Source organism: Watersipora subatra, chromosome 10, assembly GCF_963576615.1.
Source record: "Watersipora subatra chromosome 10, tzWatSuba1.1, whole genome shotgun sequence".
NCBI lineage: Eukaryota > Metazoa > Bryozoa > Gymnolaemata > Cheilostomatida > Watersiporidae > Watersipora > Watersipora subatra.
Window position 1 is genome coordinate 53061413 of NC_088717.1, and position 22800 is coordinate 53084212.

At 37.3% G+C, this 22800-nt stretch overlaps 2 protein-coding genes across 2 annotated transcripts in view; both read left to right on the forward strand.

The window, feature by feature from the left end:
- Positions 1 to 22800, forward strand: part of LOC137405935 (uncharacterized) — a 488140-nt gene that overhangs the window by 233442 nt on the left and 231898 nt on the right. The gene's annotated exons all lie outside the window — the stretch shown is intronic.
- On the forward strand, positions 499 to 21084 carry LOC137405631 (digestive cysteine proteinase 2-like). The gene is made up of 11 exons (XM_068091952.1): positions 499 to 671; positions 1049 to 1245; positions 2944 to 3127; positions 10110 to 10292; positions 12491 to 12592; positions 13056 to 13236; positions 14006 to 14117; positions 14719 to 14827; positions 16003 to 16218; positions 17404 to 17515; positions 20431 to 21084. The coding sequence occupies exons 1-11, from the start codon at positions 544 to 546 to the stop codon at positions 20554 to 20556; spliced, it is 1650 nt and encodes a 549-aa protein (XP_067948053.1). The 5' UTR covers positions 499 to 543; the 3' UTR covers positions 20557 to 21084.

Consider the following 22800-nt stretch of genomic DNA (forward strand, 5'->3'; position numbering starts at 1 on the left):
ACGATGCTCTATTCTGTCCTATGAGTTTAAATCCCATTTAAATACAACACGAAAATCTTATTAAGATTTATCGTCTCTACCCTACAGTAATGGTTTTTGGAGTAAAATATGGGAGTTGCTCTACTTTTCATTAGCGAAGCGATTTTACTTAGCCTGTCTCGACAAACTGTTTTTTTTTGCGGAGTTGTCCTTCGGCGAGTAGGGCGAGCAAAACAACTGTTGTTTTGCTCGTTCGCTCGACGGGCGACAACTCTCCAACAACAACAGTTTGTCAAGACAGACTAGCTTTCACCCGCAACAAGACGAAGTTATCTCGAAAATTCGCCTTGTTGAGGCCGTCGTTGTCGTAATATAAGGGTGGCAGAGGTCTGGCATCGACATTTATACTTGAAAAACTGTACATGAATTATATTGGAAGGGTACAGATCGACGAAAAATAGATCTATGTTTTTTGACAAAGTCATATGATTCTCACGTGATCTTTGTGTAACGCACTTGTTCATTTGCGATTGAGACTTCAGATTGATAACTCTAACGTCAATTATGACTGCATTGTTAACTTCCTTGTTTATTTTGTGCAGTAGTTTAACAATAGTCTTTAGTGGTAGTATTCCAAAAAGTCGTGCGACACCAGCATGGGATTCTGCTTATGCGGTTACTGGAACCCTAAGGTAAAATGCATGTCTTATCCAAGCTCTGTTGAGAAGCTTTAACGATACTCTTCTATTGAAAAAAATTGTGTTGTTATTTAGAATTCAGCAATTATCAGGGTTAAACTATTTTGTTGTTCTATTAGTTAGCATAGACGTATGTCATTTGATGTAGGGTAGGAGTATTTAATGCCTACATTACCCCGGTGAATGTTTTACGAGTGGTTTACGAAATAACTTACGATCATGGTAAAACTTGTTTTGTATGGAAACCATTTTGTAATGGTTGATCATTTGTCTATTTTGTTATAGAAGCTAGTTGACAGCATCTCTTCACGAGTCATATAATATTTGTTTTTATATACATTGCATAATTTAATATTGAAAATTATTGTTAGACTTCCATATGCCGAATTGGAAGAACCATTCAGTGCTTGGTATGATGGAAAGAAGAGTCGTTCTCGCATAGATTTTTACGGTGGCATCGTGCAAACATTTATGAGAGGAGATGTCGGTGAATATGGAGGAACCTACAAAGTAGCATACATGACCAACCAGACCAACTATAATTACAAGAGATGTTTTCAAACAGAAGGTAAGAAGAGCATGCGGCAAGATCACTTTTGGCGAAGTAACATTTTGCAATTTCAATTTAAAAACCTTAAATGTTTGATGTAACAACAACACAAAGTGATAGCTAAAAATAAAATGGTTTTCCTTGCTATTCCATATTTGGATAAGACTTCAATTGTACAGTATCAACTACTGATCTACTTGCTAGATATTCATATGTATTGTCTTAATTGTTTAACAATATTCTATCGTTAGAAGAAAGCACTGCAGCAAAGTTTTGCAACATTTTATGTGTCACACTCTTGGCAGTATTGTAGCCTAATAATTGCTTTTTACCGCACCTATTAAACCTTATTGTTTGCTTGTTAGTTGTTACTAGGAGATCTAGGCTCATTAGGCCCTATATATTTATAGGGCCTAATGCTTTGAGTTAATTTGGTGAAACTGCTACTAGTAACATAGTTTAAGCCTTTTCCCTTTGGTTCAGCAGCACCAAATTGGAATTAGCCTGTGATTCTCCGTCATGTTTCGCGGGTGTGGGCATTTGCCATGATTTTAAGGTTATATCTTTGAAACTATAATCCAGTTTCTGATTCTACGATTAGCCGAGCATATATTTCAACCCTTTCAAGCATGTATGATTATACAGTTACACAGAGACTCAATCTTACAGCACCAAACCATGCTCTTCAAGATCTCACAAATTTCTTGTACAGTAAAACTGATTTTAAAATCATACATATTCAGTAGTTTTATTATACTACCTTTGTACCTGTCAAAGGAATCACTTTCTAAGGACTTGTATTATGATGAGAGTGCAATTTAAATTCATTCTTTTTAATAATTTTACCTTCTGATCTTACATAATATTCAATGGAAGCAAATAACAGATGATATGAATTCTTAATTGTAGTAGTTCGTTTTTATTTTCTTTGATCAGCTTATGAGCAAATACTAACACACTAGCAAAGTTCTACAACTAGCAAATCTTATAGAATATCAAAATGTCTTTAAATGTATGTAGGTATGATAAGACGCTGAGAATAAATGCTGCTCCATAGAGAGTTATTATAGAAGTTCTAAAATTTTTTGTGTAGATATAAACACCATTTATTTAATGTAACCCGAGTTCACAACGCCATTTCGCTGAAGGCATGGCAATGCCTCGAGAGAGTTCCATGATTTTAGCAAGGTCGTATGGTAGTCATGCGATGAATTTGGTGTTTCATTGAAAACTGGCGAAAGGCCCTGTGTTGCCTGGGACATGTTTATTTTCAATCAGATGGCCTGTGGGAAGTGTTTAAGAGACTGGTTCTCCATCAACGAGACAGAGTTTAAAACCAAATTTTTTGGAAACTTGATAGAAGGTACGAAGCATTTGCGTGTGAAGTTTAGACAAAACAGGACTAACAGACAGACGCGTGGCACAAGGGCAAAGTGGGGGTTATTAATATAGTTCGATGAGGATGATTATGCACATAGCTTCTATGCTGTTAGAATTAAAAAATCAAAACACTCCAGACCACAGTTCTTTCGTGGGAATTTTTCGTAATATCATCTAAATCAATTTAGCAGACGTGATATAGACAGTCCATTCCTCGCTCAGACACAATAACAAGACGGCACTCATTTCACATCAATCAGTGTTGTATCAATCAGTCACATTCGAGCTTTGTTAACTACTGTTATCCGTCTATCTGCCCTATCTGCCGGTACCCAGGTTCCCAAGATGCTCCAGTCGAGGCACAAACTGTGCTTCCTGACTTGACGGACTTTGATATGATAGAAAAATCAGCTATGGTAGACAATGTGGAGGTTGATGTATGGTATAACGAAGTGGTCTCTGGTCAGAAAACAAGCAAATACACCATGTACATCACGTCAGATGAACAGAAACCTCACAAGTGAGTGCTTGAGCCATACAACAATGAGGCATTAGACCCCCCCCTTCTAAAAGTAAATAGCCTCTGCAGTAAACAAGCTTGTTATTATTATTCCATATTATATGTCTCTGGTTTATCAGCGAATCTACTAGTAGTAGAGGCATTTGTCACCCCCTGTGTCATTAAGCGAAGGCTATCTGCTATTATATGAAACTCATCCTAAAGTGTTTTATTAGCAATGCTATCCTCTCATATATATCCTGTAAGATCAAATTATTCCATGGATTTAATAATTCGCGTACTGTCAATTCCGCGAATTATTAAAATCCGCAAATAATTGGTTTTATTTTTAACACAAGAGAGATTAACTACTACCTCAAATTAAAAACTGGTCGCTAGGCAGAGTTTGTAAATGTAGCTGAGTTCCAAACTCTTTTTAAATTATCGCCGGGGATTTGAGTTAAGCCCATTGCTAAAACCTAAACACGTAGTATATGCACATAAAGGTGTTACTCTATCGCTAGCTTTCACAGATTAATTTATTTGCGAATGTGTTTATCCACAAATTATTTAGTTCGCGAATATGCATGAAAAAACAATTCTTGTGAAATTTAACTCCAAAAAATTTCATCCTGTAGGGTATACAATAACAATAACAACAATTGTCACATTAACTTTTCTTTACTGGCCATGAATGAAAAAAGTCCAGCATTTGTCATTTTCCTTGTTTTGTCTAAATATTAATAAGTTTTTAAACTCTCGCATGTGATGACAGGTATAATTACTCAAGTAATGCTCTATCACCCAATTAAAATTATTCAAAATTGTTCAGATCTTAAAGACAATGTTACCGCTAGTGTACTTAGCTTGCAGGGCCAAGAAATTCAAACCCAATCGGTTGGTAAATGCGATTGATTATCTTCGAAGTTATTTCGTCTGATTGGTTGAAACTAACTGTAGCTAATGGAATAGTCATTTTGCATTTTTAAATAGTCGGTTGATGAAGATTTCACTAACAATTGGAAGGATAAGATTAGGAAAGCATTCAAACTGTTTTGTTGACAATATGAGAATCATGTGAGTTATAGAGGCCTGCCTCCATTAGCAATAACATTTACTAATCATCACAGAGGCATAAGAGTTCACACACTTTCAAAACAGGATGGACCTCGTCTCAAATTGCTGGTGAAGATTGTTATACTACCAGCTAAAAAACTTAAACATGCAGTTTCCCAACATCCACTATGTTTTCACAGCTGCTTTTATTTTTCAATAGAAGGCCGGTGGTTTGATTGTTGTTTAATTTTGACTGAGTTAAAGCTATCACATTGTCTACCTCTAACAGTTTACCGGTTCGTAGGCCTTGTAGCGGTATTTGTTCTTATCTCTGGTTTGATATTACCATCGTTGATGGAGCAGTCCAGTTTGTACGGGTGGGCCTCAGGTGTAACATTGTCACATGTTCTATTGCATCTTTGTCATCGACATCTTGTGACTAGGCAGGTGTTATCTTATCACATAACTAGATTAGGTGTTATCAGCAGTGCATAACTTGTTTGACTGCAGTCAAACTAAATACAGATTTGTCACTCTTGGTCTATTCTTTGGAATCGGGAAATACTGACAACTATGTGCAATATGTAATATTTCATAAATGAGTACATGGTAAATAATTGAACAATTGGGTTTTATTTTTCTTGTTCAAGCAAAATATGATGTTTGGCATGCGCTGTGCTTTAGTACTTGAGTAATTTTTGATGAAACCATGTTTAAATTCAGCTGATACTCAACATTGCTGACTTTCGGGATATTGCAATAACGTTACTTTTTGGTTTATATTGATAGTCACATGTGCAACTCGAATTCCATTATCAAGTGACGCAACAAACCTTTTTAGGCCTCATTTCATTTGATACGCTGTTTTTAACTCCATCAATATCTTTTAAAACTTGTCGAGTTATTCCGTAAGCTCAACAGTCTGTAAAGAGAATTATCAGGGTCCCTCTATTAGTTCTATAGTCTGGACCTATAACTGGACAGGTATGTTATAGGTATGACCCACACCCCAGGTCCTATGCTCAATATTGGACAGACGGATGGACAGACAAACATTGAGACATATATATATATATATATATACAGTGAAACTCGGATAACTCGCCCTCGGATAGCTCGAACACATGGTTAACTCGAACAGATTTGTTTGGCCCGTTCCCACACAATGATAAATTGCTTTACACAATTCGACCCTAACATTGTTAACTCGGAACAGTTTTTTTGCCCAACGGCTACGGAGACGGTTTTTATCGCTGTAGAAAATCATTTATGCCAAGCCATAGAGATAAACATCAACTTTTAAAAGTTCTTAGGCGTCATTATTATCATCATCGGCCAAATATTTTTGGTTAACGATTTTTCTAAAGGTTTACAAAAGGTCAAGTTTTACCAAACATCCGCTTGGCAATCGAAAGCAAGGGAAGCATGGAAACTTTCGGATGAACTTAAAATAAAATCGGCTAAATTGATCTTTGTTAAAATGCTCAAAAGAAAACGATGTCTTTTTCTGAGTGTTCTAACTGTGATCAAGTTTTGTCTATTGCAATCTGAAAACGTTCTGGCTGTCACATCACCTAAAAAAACAGACAAATCTCAAATAATAGAAAAATATTTATACTTTCTAATAAAAAAATTTAAAACTTTACATGCGAGGCCCTTTAACTTGCAACAAGCAATCTATGTTTTTGATTTATATATAGTTTATATAAGCACATGTATCTACTGATAAACACATGTACTTGTGACAGTGCTCTGATAACCTGAACGCTCTAATAACTCGAACACTTTCGCTCGGTCCCGTGAAGTTCGAATTATCCGAGTTTCACTGTATATATATACATATATATTATATATAGTAACTAAAAGCAGGTGCAAATAAAAAGAGAACTCTACACGAAAAACCTAAAAGATAATTAATGGAGTACGAAATATTTGACAAAAGAAGAAAGTAAACTTTTAGTAATTGCGCTTCAAATTTGTTTCGTGTGATGCACTCATCAGACGTATCAGACGTATAAGACTCATCACGGTTCATTCCAACCGTGGTTCAGTCTAACCGTCTGATGAGTGCATCGCACGAAACAAATTTGTAGCGCAATTACTAAAATTTTACTTTTTTGATATATTTTTTTCAAATACATAAATATATATTTAGGTAGACTAGTATGCTTGCCCATCTCATGCACTGTGAAAGATCGCCATGAGTAATCAGTATATGGATAATTGTCTCGTGAAGTGGTAAGGCAACCGAGTGGTGTATTAGTAGTGTGCTAGTCTGTGAATCTAACACCCTGGGCTCGATGTTTGTGCGAGGCAATCTTTTTAACACTCTTAACGTGGACTTGTCTTAAGACCTGTTACAACAGAGATCATGAGGAAATATTTGTATGTGGTTGTATCTGTAATTATTATGAAGTTTGATTTGATATCAACGCACAAGCAGTTACGAAAAAATCAGTGAAATTTAGCGAGGCAAAGCTAGTTTTAGGCCGTTGCTGTGTCACAGGGACTATCTATTCAGCACTGCCAAATGGATAGGCAGATTAGAGTGAGTCTTTCGCTTGTTGTTATACTTGCTATTATTGCCTACTGGCTGGGGGACATGCATCGAGACAGTGACAGACCACTTCGCACAGTTAATGCTGTCTTGCCCATTGAATAGAGCCCACTTAGGGTCACTTGTATTAATAAATACTTGCACAGCTTTCCCATAAATACAAAACAACTTAAAGTCTACCTCTTACATAATAAGTACAGGTATCCTGACCCCTAGCCTGTCTTGACAAGCTGTTTTTTTTGCGTAGTTGTCCCCCCGTCGAGCGGCGAGCAACAACAGCTTGTCACAAGACGTACTGCACCTGATGCATCAGCTGCACTTATAGGGAGTTGTTCTCTTCCGTCTACGCAGCTTAGCCGCGATGCTAAGTCGGTCGCTCCATTGGTAATCATAACGGATTTCACGCAAAAATTTATGTAGAAAAAAAACAAGATTACAACGTTTAACCAAAGACCAGTTTCTGTGATAAACTTTAGTAGAACTTAAGAATAAAATAAACTCAAAATAAAATCAATAAGAACAAATAAAACTGACTGATACAAAAATAGAAATAAAACTGACTGAGCGCACAAATAACGACATGTTTAGTCGCTGTTGTTGCCTAAGTTCTCAAATTCTAATAAAGTTCACTGCAGAAAGGGGTCGCCAGTTAAACGTTCTTATCTTAATTTTTCTACATAAATTTTTGCGTGAAATCCGTTATGATTACCAATGGAGCGACCGGAATAACATCGCAGCCAAGCCGCGTAGACGGAAGAGAACAACTCCTTATAAGTGCAGCTGATGCATCAGGTGCAGTACGTCTTGTGACAAGCTGTTGTTGCTCGCCGCTCGACGGGGGGACAACTATGCAAAAACAACAGGTTGTCAAGACAGGCTACCTGACCCCCCAAATGGTTAGGCTATTTTTAATCTTAGGTATATATTAAGTTTAAACACAACGAAGGGTCAGCGACTACAGGGGTCAGGGGACAACATTTGCTGTTTATAGCAGCTTTATTATTAGGTTTTGCACAATTTAAAGGCGAACAAGTACGATCTTTAATAAATTCCATCAGAAGATATCGGTATTTTTCTATCATTTGCAATTGTTTTTGATGTTTGAGATGATCTGATTGCCGAGATGTTTCAAGATTAGAGACACTTAAATAGAGACGCCTAACGCTGCAACTTGAACGCAATAGCTGATATCAACTACAGTAATGCTAACAACTAGACGTGATGTCATGTCACAAGTATTTTTCTTCTGAGCGTTTTTAACTGCGATCAAGTTTTATCGATTTCAGTCTTGAAGCATATTGGCACTCATATCACATCAAACATCACAAACAACTGTAGCTGATAGTTAAATATCAATACTTTCTGAGAAACTCTGGAAAAATTTTGTGTAGGTTTATATTTAAAGGTTGACTTGCAACATGATTCACATTACAGTTATTTGATATAAAAAGATTCAGCATGTCTTACTCTGTTGTGTTGTAGGTGCAAAATATGTGGAAAAGCGATTACAAGCTCTTAAAAGCTAAAAAACGAACAGAAAATCGCAGCCACACGAGATCGCCGTAGTTTGGATTCCCTTTCCAAAATGGCTCAAATGTGATGTAGTTGTGAGAGATGGTTTCTGTTTACACTTTCATGCCACATTATGCATCGAAATATTTTCACAAATATATTTCACGCATTCAATAAAACTATGTCTATTGTTCGTACTCTTCTTTTTTATCGTCATCGTAATGCTGTCACTTTTAGCAGTGATATCTTATAACTTACTGTAAAAATTCGTTTAATTTTGTAGCCTTAGTTTGAAGGAGTACATATCATTGTCTGATAATCATGATGAGCCTGTTGGTCACTTGTGATAATCGAAGAGTGCTGCAGAAATTATTTGCGAAGTATTGGGTCACATGATCAGATTACGACTTGCCAATTAGACCAAACCGAAACAAAACTGTAAAGTAGCGAGCATCTATATTTGATACGGGGTCTTCGGTAAAACCCGAAGTGTTTGTCATAAACTAGTGCTACAATAAGTTTTATATTAAGCTTTTTATTGGCCTTTCAATTCACGTGAGAACATCACGTGACAAGACAATAACCAAATTTCATGGTTACGTCAAAGAAATAAAGAGATTCCAATCTACGGCGGCTTTTCGTTTTTGAGCTTTTAAGCGCTTGTAATCACATTTCCACATATTTGGCACCTACAACACAACAGAGTAAGACATGGTGAATCTTTTGATACCAAATAACTGTAATGTGAATATTATTGCAAGTCAATCTTTAAGGTTTAAAAATTAATATATTGGTGTTGTGTGTGTTGTCTTTGATATCATTTTCTTTCACCATTTATGGATCTTCTATAGATTAACATGTGTACACCCTTAGGAGGAGTTGTCTATGCTGTTGCATAGACAACTCCTACCAAGGGTGTACACATGGTGCCTATGCTTTTGCATAAACACATCTCTTCACCGCCATTTTGGTCAGCCAGAGTGTCGGCCTCATTGATATACAAATAGCATTTCATTTGTGTTTTCTAGTTCACTTTAATGGTTTATTTCAGTCTGACGGTTTGTGTCAAGGCTCAAATTCGACTGACTAGTTATGAACTGTTTACTTGATGCTTGTGTTAGGGGTACGCAGTAAAAGATGAACCTTGTACAAGTTAACAATACATTGGTCTGCATCCAGCGATATACAGTCATTTCAGAACACGTTAGTAAGGGTAGACCAGAGGATGAAAATATAAATGTGCCATCAACAACAGTCCGAATCCTAAAAAAATTTGCTTCTTTATCCAGTTTGTAAAACTATCATCTCACGCTTCCTTTAAATCAGAAATATTTCACCTATGAAATTTTTCTTGCAATGTGACGGTTGTGCTACACCTTTCTCCATCCAACTAAACTATTTTACGCTACACAAAAGTTATAAAGCTCAGTGTGTTGACATCGTTTGCAAACACTGGGTAAATGTTCCCATCTGCAATTTTCATAGAATTTTTTCTATTTTGTTCTCAAGTACTCAGGTGTTTATTGCTTGATGAGTTGCCTTCTCACAGCCCTTGTTTTGTTTATTGTCCTTTCATTACGCATCCCGTGCATTACATGCTCATAGCCTTTTCATCATGCATTAAACTAACAAAATATTACAAAACTGTTTTTATTGATCGTAATTAGTAATTCCGCTGACCACATTTTATTTATATCGCTTTGTGCCAGGAACAGTTTACGCTACTTTTTGTCTCTTTTCATAATCATTTAATAGATAGTTCAAACTACTCACAAACTAGATTAGCAGTTGCTATCACCATAAGGCATCATGTGATTGTAACCTAGCCTGAGTTTTTCTCAGTAATAAGTGGGTGTCACGTGCCTTTTCTAACTGTAGATATGAGATGTATGGCTATGACTCTTTGCTCGGCTCCCACTTTGACAAGTACTATGTTGAATACCATGACTATACCGCAGGGGAGCAGCCTGACACCGCCTTCGAAGTGCCCATTAACAACACCTGTGATGGCTTCCCCGGGCCAGGAAATGCTGAGTCAAGGATTCTGTTAAACCCTATGAGGTAAGAGTTGTAATGAAACATTATTACAGACGTTGCAACTCCTTGCTGAATGTTGATTGTTTATCAGCTGTACATGTGTGTGCAAGTTTATAACTAGCTAAAGGCACGTTCAAATTGTATCGTCGTATGTCAGGGTCGTTCTCTCGGCGATTAGCTGTCAACCTATGCTCCGTAAAACTATGGCATCGTCGATATGTCGGGTAAAGATTGCAGCTGTCAAACTTTCCTGCTAGTTCGATGAGCACCTTCGACAGCATGTGCAATGTGCACCACTTTATATGGTGATTGACTGTTGCTGATTGGGTAATCATTATTTCCCTTCATGATGGTGGCTGTGGGACTAGTGTTTCATCGTTTTAGCGACCACATTGTATGCTGTGCCCTGGTCTATTTGCTGATGTAAACGCTGTTAAGTTTGTGGTAGTGTGAACATTGCTATTATAGATGATCACCGAAGTATTGTGTGATTGATGTCGACATATAACAGTATATTATAAACTAGTGTCTACTGTGATTATTCATGCTGATATCATCAGCCGTTCTACGTTTACATACTCCTCCAAAGTTGTACTTTCCAGTGACTCAGTTGGTATGTTCTCTGATTAGTGGTAGTCGCTGGAAATCCAATTAATCAAATTTGTTTTATCATTTAGCAGCATTTTAGGTTTCAAAGTAGTTGGGAGTATTACCGAGAAAGAACAGGAAACACTACCCGCTGAGAGTTGTATAACTATGAAATTGCTTAGCAACTATTTGAGGACTATACTAAAATTAGTACTACAGACTGAAAACTTGGTGTTTTGTCATTATGATATCACTAAAACAGGTTTAGGTATAATGTGACTGCTATTTAATGGGCGGTTTGTAACCTCATAACTGTCTCACATTATGACCAGGAACAGAATTGAGAGTTGCCTGATCTTGTTTTAACAGTTCCTTATTGTGACTCCACTCTATAAAAGGTTATCTTATCTGAATCTTTGAATATTTCGTAAACGGCAGTAGAATTTCGTGAACGGCAGTAGAGTGTTATTTTTATTCATATTGTCAATGTCACATGAATGACAATAGGGGAAGGCGATGCAAGTCGGGTCAAAAATCACATTCATACAAAATATCACAGAAGTAGATGCTCTAGTATTGTAAAACTTTTTCCTATGAATAGGTTTGTTTGTGTTCTATTCTACTGAAAGTGAACAATGTTTAATCTTTGGTCAAACTGAGAAAATACTCGTTTGAAACTTATCATGTGACCCAACTTACCCCACCTGTGGGGTAAGTTGGGTCAGTCAAGGGGGCAAGTTGGGTAAATGTACAAATTATTCAGTAAAGCGGTTTTATGATACAATAAAGCTTCAAAACTACAAATATATTGCAAATATAAATATAATAAATGTGTTGTGTATATAAGCGTGAAATATATTTAATAATAATCAAATGTATTTCACACAGCTTAATGTGCTTTAAGTGTGAAGCCTATATTGACTGTATTAAAATTTTTTGTCCATTTAAGATTACTTTTTAGAGATGCCATCAAAAGTACACCATCAATAAAAGCTTATTGGGCAAATTGGGTCGGTGGTCAGTTTAGCCCCGCCAGGGTTGACCCAGCTGTCTTTTTTGGACAAAATTAGCTTATTCTCAGTATTGGTTCTAGCCGTCGCAAATATTCATGTACCAAGTTGAAGGTGATATTTTAGCCATTATTCTAAATAACATACTGCTGTGTTTTCTACCAAAATCATATAATACAATACCGCTGGTAAAGTTTACATTCGATATGAAATAGTAGAAAACGTCTAAAAAAACTCTCACTTGCTAAATGTTCCGTACTAATGGTAGTAAATGACCTTGACCTTAGATGTTTTAGTGACTAACTAAAGAAAACAAATGCAACAGGCAGCTCTAAATATGTGGCCTGGCCCAACTTGCCCCATGGCCCAACTTGCTCCATGACCCAACTTGTCTTGCTTTCCCCTACTTGCAAATGTTTCTTATTGTATCCAAGGAATAAGCACTGTGTTATTGTTTTTGTAACCCATAAACTAGGAGCTATATGGCTCAATTTCCTTCCAGAACTGTATTAGCTGAGTACATTGGGAAGTATTCCGGTCTCAGTGGGCATATATGAGCAGTAATTAGCAGTATTCAATGGAGGGTGGCCAAACGATGAATAAAGTTATGTATTGTTCTTGCAGAGAGTACATAAACCGTGATGACAGCCACCATCAGGAGATGTTTGGAAAGTTTAAAAAACTGCACAACAAAGATTATAGTGATGCCACAGAACATTCTAGAAGGTATAATCTATTACATATACCAGAGCAGAGTATATGATCATTAAAAGTGATTCGACTGAGAGAAACAATAAATTTTCCACTATTTTTTTGGAACTTAGAGCAAACTGCATACAGCAAGGACTAGTGTCTTAAAATAAATATGAAAGATGCAATGTGTATACATGTTTTTCTGTGCGTATCTCTAAGAGCTATCATAACAATGCTTGTAATTTCTTGTCTCAGCTATTACAGTTTCGACCTTTTTAACTTGCTGTACTGAATTCGTACTCCCTGCTGATAGTGTTAAACCGAGTAGTGTTAAACGTGCAAACTATACTGAATGCACTTTCAACACTGAGTTCTTTTATTGTTTTGCATTGTTGTAAAACAATAGGTGTCTTCTTCTATACACATAAAAATTGCAGAGGTAATATTCAGGTGTATTTTATGGGCATGTATTCTATAAGGACTGTTGTTGTTGCAGAGAGGCAATATTCAGACAAAATGTGCGATTTATTCACTCTAAGAATAGATCTCCCATCAACTACACTCTCGCTGTCAATCATATGGCCGACATGTCGCATGATGAGCTGAGGCTGAGGAACGGAAGACGACCCAGCAAAGGTCCTAATCACGGTCGACCTTTCAACAGGGATGCTTACAAAGTAGGTTCTTTGACTCTTTCTGCTAGTTTGTTGGCTTAAAGCTTGGACACCCAAGCAGAACATTAGCTATAATTGGAACTTTTTTGCATTTTATTTATATTAATAGAAATAAAAAATATAATTTATGAACATAACAATATTTAATAATATAATACATAATGTATAATAATATAAATAATATATTATTAATATCAAAAATACATAGTAATATATACAATATGAATATAGTAATATTATAATAATGAATATAATTTAGATTTTATTTATATTTGCATTTCATTACATTTTTACAATTTTACCAAAAGCATGAGCCTTGACTAGTAATACAGAGTTACTCCATCAGCTAGTAAACGATCAGTGCATGTACCGGAAACACATTAGACTTTATGCCTTTAATTCGACCAACTAAACTATTTTTCGCAACACAAAGATCTGTGTCTTGACTCTTGACATCGTGTGAAAGCCCTGGGTGAAGGCTTATAGCCACACTTTATAGAACTTGTTTCCTATCTTGTGCTCAATTACCAGGACCTTCATACATGAGTTATCTTCTTTCAACCCTTGTTTTAGAGGTTGTCTCCTCTTAACTGATGTTTGTGCATCGCATGCTCATAAGCCCTTTCCAATGCATTAAACTACCAAAAGACACTTTGAAATCGGCGTACAATTGTAGTGGGGATCATTTTTAGAATGTGTGCTGCATTGCAATATGCCTCATTATTTACTTTACAAATAATACAGTCCTAGACTTAGTACCATTATATTGCAGTCTCCCATGCCTGATAGTTTTGACTGGAGGCTCTATGGAGCAGTAACCCCAGTCAAGGACCAAGCAGTCTGTGGATCTTGTTGGAGCTTTGGTACAACTGGCACTATTGAAGGTATGTATTTTATACAACGGTAGTTGGTATGACAAAAGGCATGGGTGTAGTAGGCACTATACTGTATGCACTATAGTAACAATCATAATCTTTACTATAATAAGAGCCGTGTTGTCTGTCTGTCCGTAGCTACGCTAAGAACGGTAAGAAAAGGGGATATAGCAAAAGTGTTGTTCCTATATAAGGATGGCGATTCAAAACCCCTCATCGTAGTAAATCTAGGGTTTCAGCTAGCCTAGTTGATGGTTGTTTTACTTATAGGTATGATACTAACCTGTCTTACTGGCCAGCATAAATCTACAGTACTATTCAAAAGTGTTCTAAATGGAAATGACTCCCAGTAAAAAAAAAGTTCAGAGGTTTTCAGAGGTTTTATGTGTTTCTAGGTTGTAGATTTTATGTGTTGTTTTACTAAAAAAAATTATTGAATTGTACTGTTATATGGCCTTCTGATTGTCCTGCTCTATAGCTCTCGACTGTATCATTGTAGTATGGTAATATGGTGTGTGGTTGTCACATTGTACAGTTGGGTTGTAGTCCTATCTCGCACTGTTGTATTACATCACTGTGTAAAATATAGTCTAGTTACATAACGCTGTAGGCGCATACTTCCTGGCTACTGGTAAACTGGTGAGACTATCCCAGCAGGAGTTGATGGACTGTTCATGGGGCTATGGCAACAACGCCTGTGATGGTGGTGAGGATTTTAGGTGGGTTTTTGTTACTGAGTTCCGATGCTAAAAACGTGACCCTCCGCTCCTAAATCTTGTTTGCATGCAAAACTTTGATTTTACAAATTCATCGAAACTTTTTATCATGTTGTATACTGCACCACCATATTGACTTATTATATACTGAAGCAGTGAAGTATGAATGCCAGGCAAGTGGCAGAATGTCTTGATTAGTTAATGGCTGGGTGTAGGTTAGTGTTGGGCCGGTATATAATTTAGTGCCGGATAGAATATCCTTGCACTTTTTTATCGGTTTTCTCGGTGTCGGTATCCTTGGTATTTACCATCCTCGGTATCCTTTGCCAACTAAGAAAGTTCGGTATTGTCGGAATTGTATTGTGATTGCCAATGTGCGCTGAGAGACTCTTTTTGGATTAGCGTGTTCATCAAAGAGGCATTTTTGCAATTAACCATAACGTCAATTGACACCCGATTGTAATCTCATTCCGTTACATGGCGAATGTGCGCGAGACGTCAAATGAGCTCTTTCATAAGCAACTCATTGCGTGGGAAATTTTCCCACACATCACATCGCTGGTAATGCTGTGGCCTGTCAAAAACAAAAAATCTATCCGGATAACTATTTACCGATAGGCTTTTACGGATAAATACCGATCATATCAAATTGGCCGCGGATAACTAGCTGTCACCGAAAATGATTGGTTTTTCCGGATACCGGGAATTTCTCGGTCAGAGCGGATAACTCCTTACCTGCCCAGCACTAGTGTAGGTGTACATACCATGACTCTTACTTACTACATGTATGGTATATTAGGGTATGTAATACTAACCTAGCTAGTCTACTATATATACTATCTACTAGCTTATTGTTGAAATACTAATCGTTCATAAGAGAATTTATTTTATATTCATTGTCATTATAATCGTCTGGAACAATATACAGCGCAGTACTATTTTACCAATGTATTTCATGGCATGTCTATTATAATCTGGGATTAGTTTAATGAGCGGTTTAAAAGAATTGCATTTCAAATAATTACATTTCGGGAGAATTTCAAACCGGTTTTTTTTGTTGAAATTTTGGCCATAGAAAATTATGTTTTGTGTTTGGTTTTTGGTTTTAGTTTTACATGTTTATTCTCCTTGGATTTCATTTTGGCTACAGGGACTAACGGCGTGTTTTACTTGTGCAGGGCTTATGACTGGATAATGAACAACAAAGGTGGTCTCGCGACTGAAGATGATTATGGTTCATACAAAGCTGTAGACTTCATGTGTAACTCCCGAAATGTGTCTGGAACAGTCCAGATCTCTTCCTACACCAACATCACCAGCGGTGACCAGATTGGTCTCCAGTTCGCCCTTTTTAACCATGGACCAATCTCTGTTGCCATAGATGCTTCCCACCTGTGAGTATCTCTCTATTTATAGATTCATAATATTAGCTGTTGTTGGGATGAGCTTGTCCACTGCTAGTCAAGCTCTAGTAACACTATAGAGTAAGTTTTAAAGATGAACTTACTCAAAATATTAGTAGATTTTGTCGTAAAGGATCGGTATTTTCATATCATTTGCGATTGTTTTTGATGTTTGAGGTGATTTGACTGCCAGGGTTTTTAAGCGTAGAATCGACAAAACCTCATCACAGTTAAAGCACTCAGATCAAGTGAAAGTGCGGCTATGATGTCTATGGTTGCAAAGAGACTGATAAAATGCTGCAACTTGAACGCAATAGTCGATATTAACTATAGCAATGATTACAACTAGTGATGTCATTTGCGTATATCATTCTTTTGAGCATTTTTACCGTGATCAAGTTTTGTCTGTTTTAATCTAGAAACATCCTGACAGTCAGATCACCTCAAGCCACAAAAACAATCGCAAGTGATAGAAAAATACTGATACTTTCCGATAAAATCTAGTAAAATTTTGTGTAGGTTCATCTTTAAGAGGTAGTTGAAGTCTAGAGATAGTTGTTAAACCGTTACAAATAGAATTTAGATGGTAGAGTACTAGAGACAGCTGATCAAACTAATCCTTTTATGCATTTGACTGCATTCAGTCTGCTGACATCTAAAACTGGCACATGACTAGATGGTAGGTATATATAATGCCATTACAGCCATTGTATTTCCCCTTCTACAGCAGAACTTGGTAACAATAATAGTGCATTAGTGTCAGTTGAATCACCAATTATACAGATTTGGAGTTATCAGCCCGATGAGTTGCCGTGTGATAAGTGTTTCAATGAGCATTCACATGATGCGCATTAATGCTGGTGCTTTTTTTAAAAAGATTAGGGTTTCTTCATCAGGTCGTAGTGGGACATTTGAAACTGTTCAAATCGAAATAAGAATGATCCAAGTGTTGAAAAGGTTTAAAATGGAAAAGCTTGGTCAAGCTTTCTCAGCAAGAGCCATTTTCATTTTTCGCAAGCATGAAATATTTGGTAAAATTTTGGGAGTTGTCTGACTTCCTTTTTGCTGTTTCTATCTTGTGGCTGATGCAGACATGTGGCGTAACAGGGTCGTGGAAACAGGGAATGGGAAAGGCTAGTGATATAATATCAACTAGTATCTGGCATTATCGTGCAGGTCCCTTTCATTCTATGCTAACGGTGTCTACTATGAAGAGAAATGCCGCAATGATGAGGATGGGCTAGATCATGCTGTATTGGCTGTTGGATACGGAGTCATGAATGGACAGGTATGGTTAACTAAACCACTTAACAACAAGCAACGTTCCACATCTCTACAACCAATTCATATTTACAAAATAAATTTATAATGACATCATTGACCATATAGTTACGATGAAGAACTCATTGTTAGACACCAAACATTGAGAGCAGTATCAGCACCACTTGTAAAACCTCCAGAATTTTGGTCATCTTTGATGTTGAGGAATTGTAGGACAGATTAAGTGCAATCTGATGCACACTGGTCCAAACAGATATTAAAGCACATCAATTATATTAGTACTTTTACCATATATTGCAGCACTTCAGAGTCTTGGCTTTCGAACAAGCCTATATTCAATACACAAAGAATATTAGAACTATGAAAAACAGGGTGTCAAAAGTATGTCCTGCAATAAAAAAACACTTGGTTGTGGCTAGAGTTGCCCCGATTTCAATATCGGTATCGGTGCCGATATGGGTGTTAAGTATCTGAATCGGTATCGGCCGATCTTTTCTTAAAAAATCGGAAACTTCAGATACTTTTTTCAGATCAACTATTTAGCAGAAAACCGTATTTTAGCCTGCTGCACTAATCAAAAATCATCAGCTGCAAGTTCCTTATTTTCACCTAATGAATTCCAAGCCTGTCACACAATCTATTTCATGTCTATAGCCTGATAAACGTCAACACAGCTGAGGAATCTTTTGGCTTTAGACAGGACGTAATCAACAAGTGCGGTATTTCCCAATTACAGCGATATGATTTATTGCAGCCAATCACGAACAAGAGACCAATGATGGAAACAAGAATGCTAGAGTGCGGTGTAACATTTCTATGTACTAGCATTACGAAAGTAATTTCAGCAGTCAATGCATAAAGTTATTTACGTATCTCTCTTGATCCTGATGATATGATGTATCGTTTGCATCGCATAAAATAACCTGAGTGGCTTATCGGTATTTAGCCTGTCCTCCATCATCTGTTGCAAGTGAATCCTTCTTCAGTACGACTGGCTACATCGCTAGTGATGGAAGATAAGGACGTCTCACTGAGATAATTGAATCACTAACGGTAATTTAGATAAACGTTTATTTGCTCTAAACTTGTACCGATGCATCAGTTCGTTCAGCAGTAGAAGACAGACTTCATTATCACAGAGAAAGATGTACCACTAACAGTAATTACCATTATTAATAGCAGATTACAAGAAACATGGACTGTTTTGTTACTAGATGCACGGTATGTTAGTATGTGAATTTAATATACATGTATATCTTTTTCCATAAATACAAACAAATAAATGCATCAATATTTATATTTTCTTTGCATTATATTTGTGTAATAAAATTAACGATTATCTATGCAACACAAAAGATCTGAATCGGATTATTTTTCTATAAGAATCGGTATATCGGATCGGTATCTGAATCGGCTAGTGAAGTTAGAATCGGGACATCTCTAGTTGTGGCTCCCACAATGTCATGTCATAATAATTATTAGCGTTTAGCCTTAGGTCGTCGATCCCTTTTGCTGCCATTGAGGCTGCACTTTTCTGTGGCAATCGGTGCTCTTAAACCTAAAGAAACCTAATAATCAACTAGGATTCTAGATAATTAACAATGCCCGGGATCGTGCTAACACCCGACCAATACAAACACATGTTCTGGATTAATAGATTTCAGGTGATTGTTAGAGTTTGCTTTTTTCATCCTTAGTTGTAGTAGTATGGTTATCTGAAGAATTTGTATCGCTTTCCATGTTGCTTTCTAAATATCAGTATGCTATGATTATGCTTCAATATACTGTCATTGATAAAGGTAAGGAAATCACATCGATTAAATTGTGACCTGCAGTAGCGTGGCCCAAGGACTATATGTGTAAATTGCACTCTCGCGAGATCACGTAATGCTTGAAATTAATTAGCCTCATTTGTGACCTTCAACCTCAAACTAAAAAGAGAGGGCTAGTGCATAATATCATCAGGAAAACATAGTATGGTGCTTGGAATATGAGCTATTTATCATAGAAATAGTCTGCACATGGAGAGCTTAATGACACTGATTCCTTTGTCATCTTCATTGGTTTTCTAGAGTTGTCATACCTTCGCCTGCCACTAGCGTCATTATTGCAGTTGATAAGTATAAGTGGTAAGCGATAAAAATAAGCAGTAAGAGCACACAACACCGAATATGAAAATTGTGATGTCATAATTTGCCAGCCTAAACCATTGAACATTTTTGCGATAGAGCTCTGAGGAAATCCTATAAACACCAACCAATGTCTGTCTAACCATGTCAAATAATGGCTCATTTGAAAGCCAAAATATTGAAGAACCTGAATAAGCTGAAACAGTACTGATATAATTGATGCCTTGAATCTGATTAATCTGGCAGCATGCATTTTCAACCAGTAGGAGGAAACCTGAACGTGTTGTATGCTGTTCACTCTCTAACATTTTCATTTGCTTCAGCTTGCTATAACTGTTTAACGTGAGTGTATTATTCTGCAAGGTTTTATTTAGTTTTCTAGCATCCTTTCTCATTTATCTTGACAAAACAGTTCAATGCAGATGCCTTGTAGGCAAATTGTTATCAACGAACACTTTGTCCACCTGTTAATAACAGTAGAGGTGGAGCATGCACCCTTTTCCTATCTCTATGATGGCTTATGTGGACTTAACTCTCTTTGTTTATAACCATCTTGCGTATTGGTAGAAGTCACTCATTCAAAGCTGGTGTTGACAATCATTGGTCTATTTATCATAAGAGTTATTGTAATGGCGGGCTCTTGAAAAGCAGAAAGTATGTTCATTCTAATAATAGTTCGCTAACATGCTGACCTTAATGCCAAGGCTATCGGCAGCACGGGTATCATTGGTATCATTAATAACAGAAATACACCGTATTCTACTCACACCATATGTATATCTTCTTCTTAAAGGACTACTGGTTGATAAAGAATTCATGGAGCACTTACTGGGGAAATGATGGGTATGTGCTGATGTCGAAGAAGGATAACAACTGCGGAGTCGCCACCAGCGCTACCTTCGTACAGATCAGCAAATAATCTTCTCCACTCTACTTGTGATTCCTTTTTACTTAAAAACTTAATAACTTTCCCATAAGATTGCGAAACCTGTTTTGTTGGATTTTTATTCTGTTGTAATAACACATGCCTTTGTTCTGCAGCGTTAAACTGTAGAAGGAAATACATTTTCTCGATATGGTCCTTTTGGATAGTTCAATCATAGGCCTAAACTTTTTTCGCAGCTATGATTTCAGTACAGTGTATTTCACATTTCTTATAAATGTCAAACGTGTTTATAAGGTAGCATCACTTAAATGTTTATTTTGGATTGCATTTTTTTGCTAGAATGCAAAGTGATATTCACTTCAGCATTATTTCAATGGCTGACAGGAACTCTCAACGTGAATGTGATTCTCTCGGCTGGGATCAATACATCTTTCGTTTATATTCATAAATACCTAAGCAGCTGACACCTCTGCTGACCCATCGTGTAACTTTTTCAACAAGGAAATTAATGCTAATCAATATAATATCCATTTATTATGTAAATAAATAATGCAACGCTTCTGTTTCGAGTGTGCTATACTCTCACTAAGGCTTCTATTCCCAACAGCATTGTTATTAATTTCAACTGATTGTATAACTGATGTGCGTGTTGCAGTAGGATGGGATCAAAATTGTGGCTAGTGTCATCCATACTTGAATTAGATGAACTGGACAGCAAAGATGCCAAAAATATTCATGTTTTAAAAGGAATAATGTACGCTAATGTAGCATGTCAGCCTTGATTGCTAGTGCCCTGAACATGAGGTTAGATGTCTTTGGTTGCTGGTGGCCTGAACTAGAGGGATGTCCTTGATTGCTATTGGTCTGATCTGGAGGGATGTCCTTGATTGCTATTGGTCTGATCTGGATGGATGTCCTTGATTGCTGTTGGCCTGAACTTCATGGATGTCCTTGATTGCCGGTGTCTTAATTGAATGATGTCCTTGGTTGCTGGTGCCCTGAACAGGATGAATGTCTTTGGTTAATGGTGGCCTGATCTGGATGAAGGTCTTTAGTTGCTGGTGGCCTGGACTGGGTGGATGTCCTTGATTGCTGGTGGCCTGGACTGGATGGATGTCCTTGATTGCTAGTGCCCTGAACATGAAGTTAGATGTCTTTGGGCGCTGGTGGCCTGAACTGGAGGGATGTCCTTGATTGCTATTGGTCTGATCTGGAGGGATGTCCTTGATTGCTATTGGTCTGATCTGGAGGGATGTCCTTGATTGCTATTGGTCTGATTTGGATGGATGTCCTTGATTGCTGGTGGCCTGAACTTCATGGATGTCCTTGATTGCCGGTGTCTTAATTGAATGATGTCCTTGGTTGCTGGTGCCCTGAACAGGATGAATGTCTTTGGTTAACGGTGGCCTGATCTGGATGAAGGTCTTTGGTTGCTAGTGGCCTGGACTGGGTGGATGTCCTTGATTGCTGGTGGCCTGAACTGGATGGATGTCCTTGGTTGCTGGTGTCTTGAACAGGATGTAAAATGGTTGCTAGTGGCCTGAACTGGATGGATGTCCTTGGTTGCTGGTGTCTCGAACAGGAGGAGGTCCAATGGTTGCTGGTGGCCTGAACTGGAGGATGTCCTTGATTGCTAGTGGCCTGAACTGGATGGATGTCCTTGGTTGCTGGTGTCTCAAACAGGAGGAGGTCCAATGGTTGCTGGTGGCTTGAACTAGATGGATGTCCTTGATTGCTTGTGGCTTGAATTGAATGGATGTCCTTGATTGCTTGTGGCTTGAATTGAATGGATGTCATTGGTTGCTAGTGTCTTAAACAGGAGGATGTCCGATGGTTGCCCCAGAGTAGGAAAAAACTGACCTTAAGAAATTGAATGTCATAAAAATAACTGAGCAATGATAAGTATCTTTGAGAAGACCTAGCTAACCTGGTGTCTTGTGATCAATGCACTGCACACGTCATTACCCTGGCTAACAGCTTTAATCTTCTGTACTAACACACCCCCCCCCCCCCTATGAATAAGAACATCGCAAAACATTTGTAAGCACAAAGCTGTATATTGCCTTTCAAATGCTTTTGTAAATTTCCATCCTACTGTATTGAATTATCCATGAATTATTTTGTATCTCTGTTCAGTCTTGTTATAGGAAATCTATAGCTAAGGCTGTTCTATTATCTGCCATTGTTCTTTTTACGGGCTACCGCGCTTTTGCTTCACTGAGCAACTTTTGCCGCTGTAAATATGTCATACAACTCGTGAATAGCTGGACGATCATT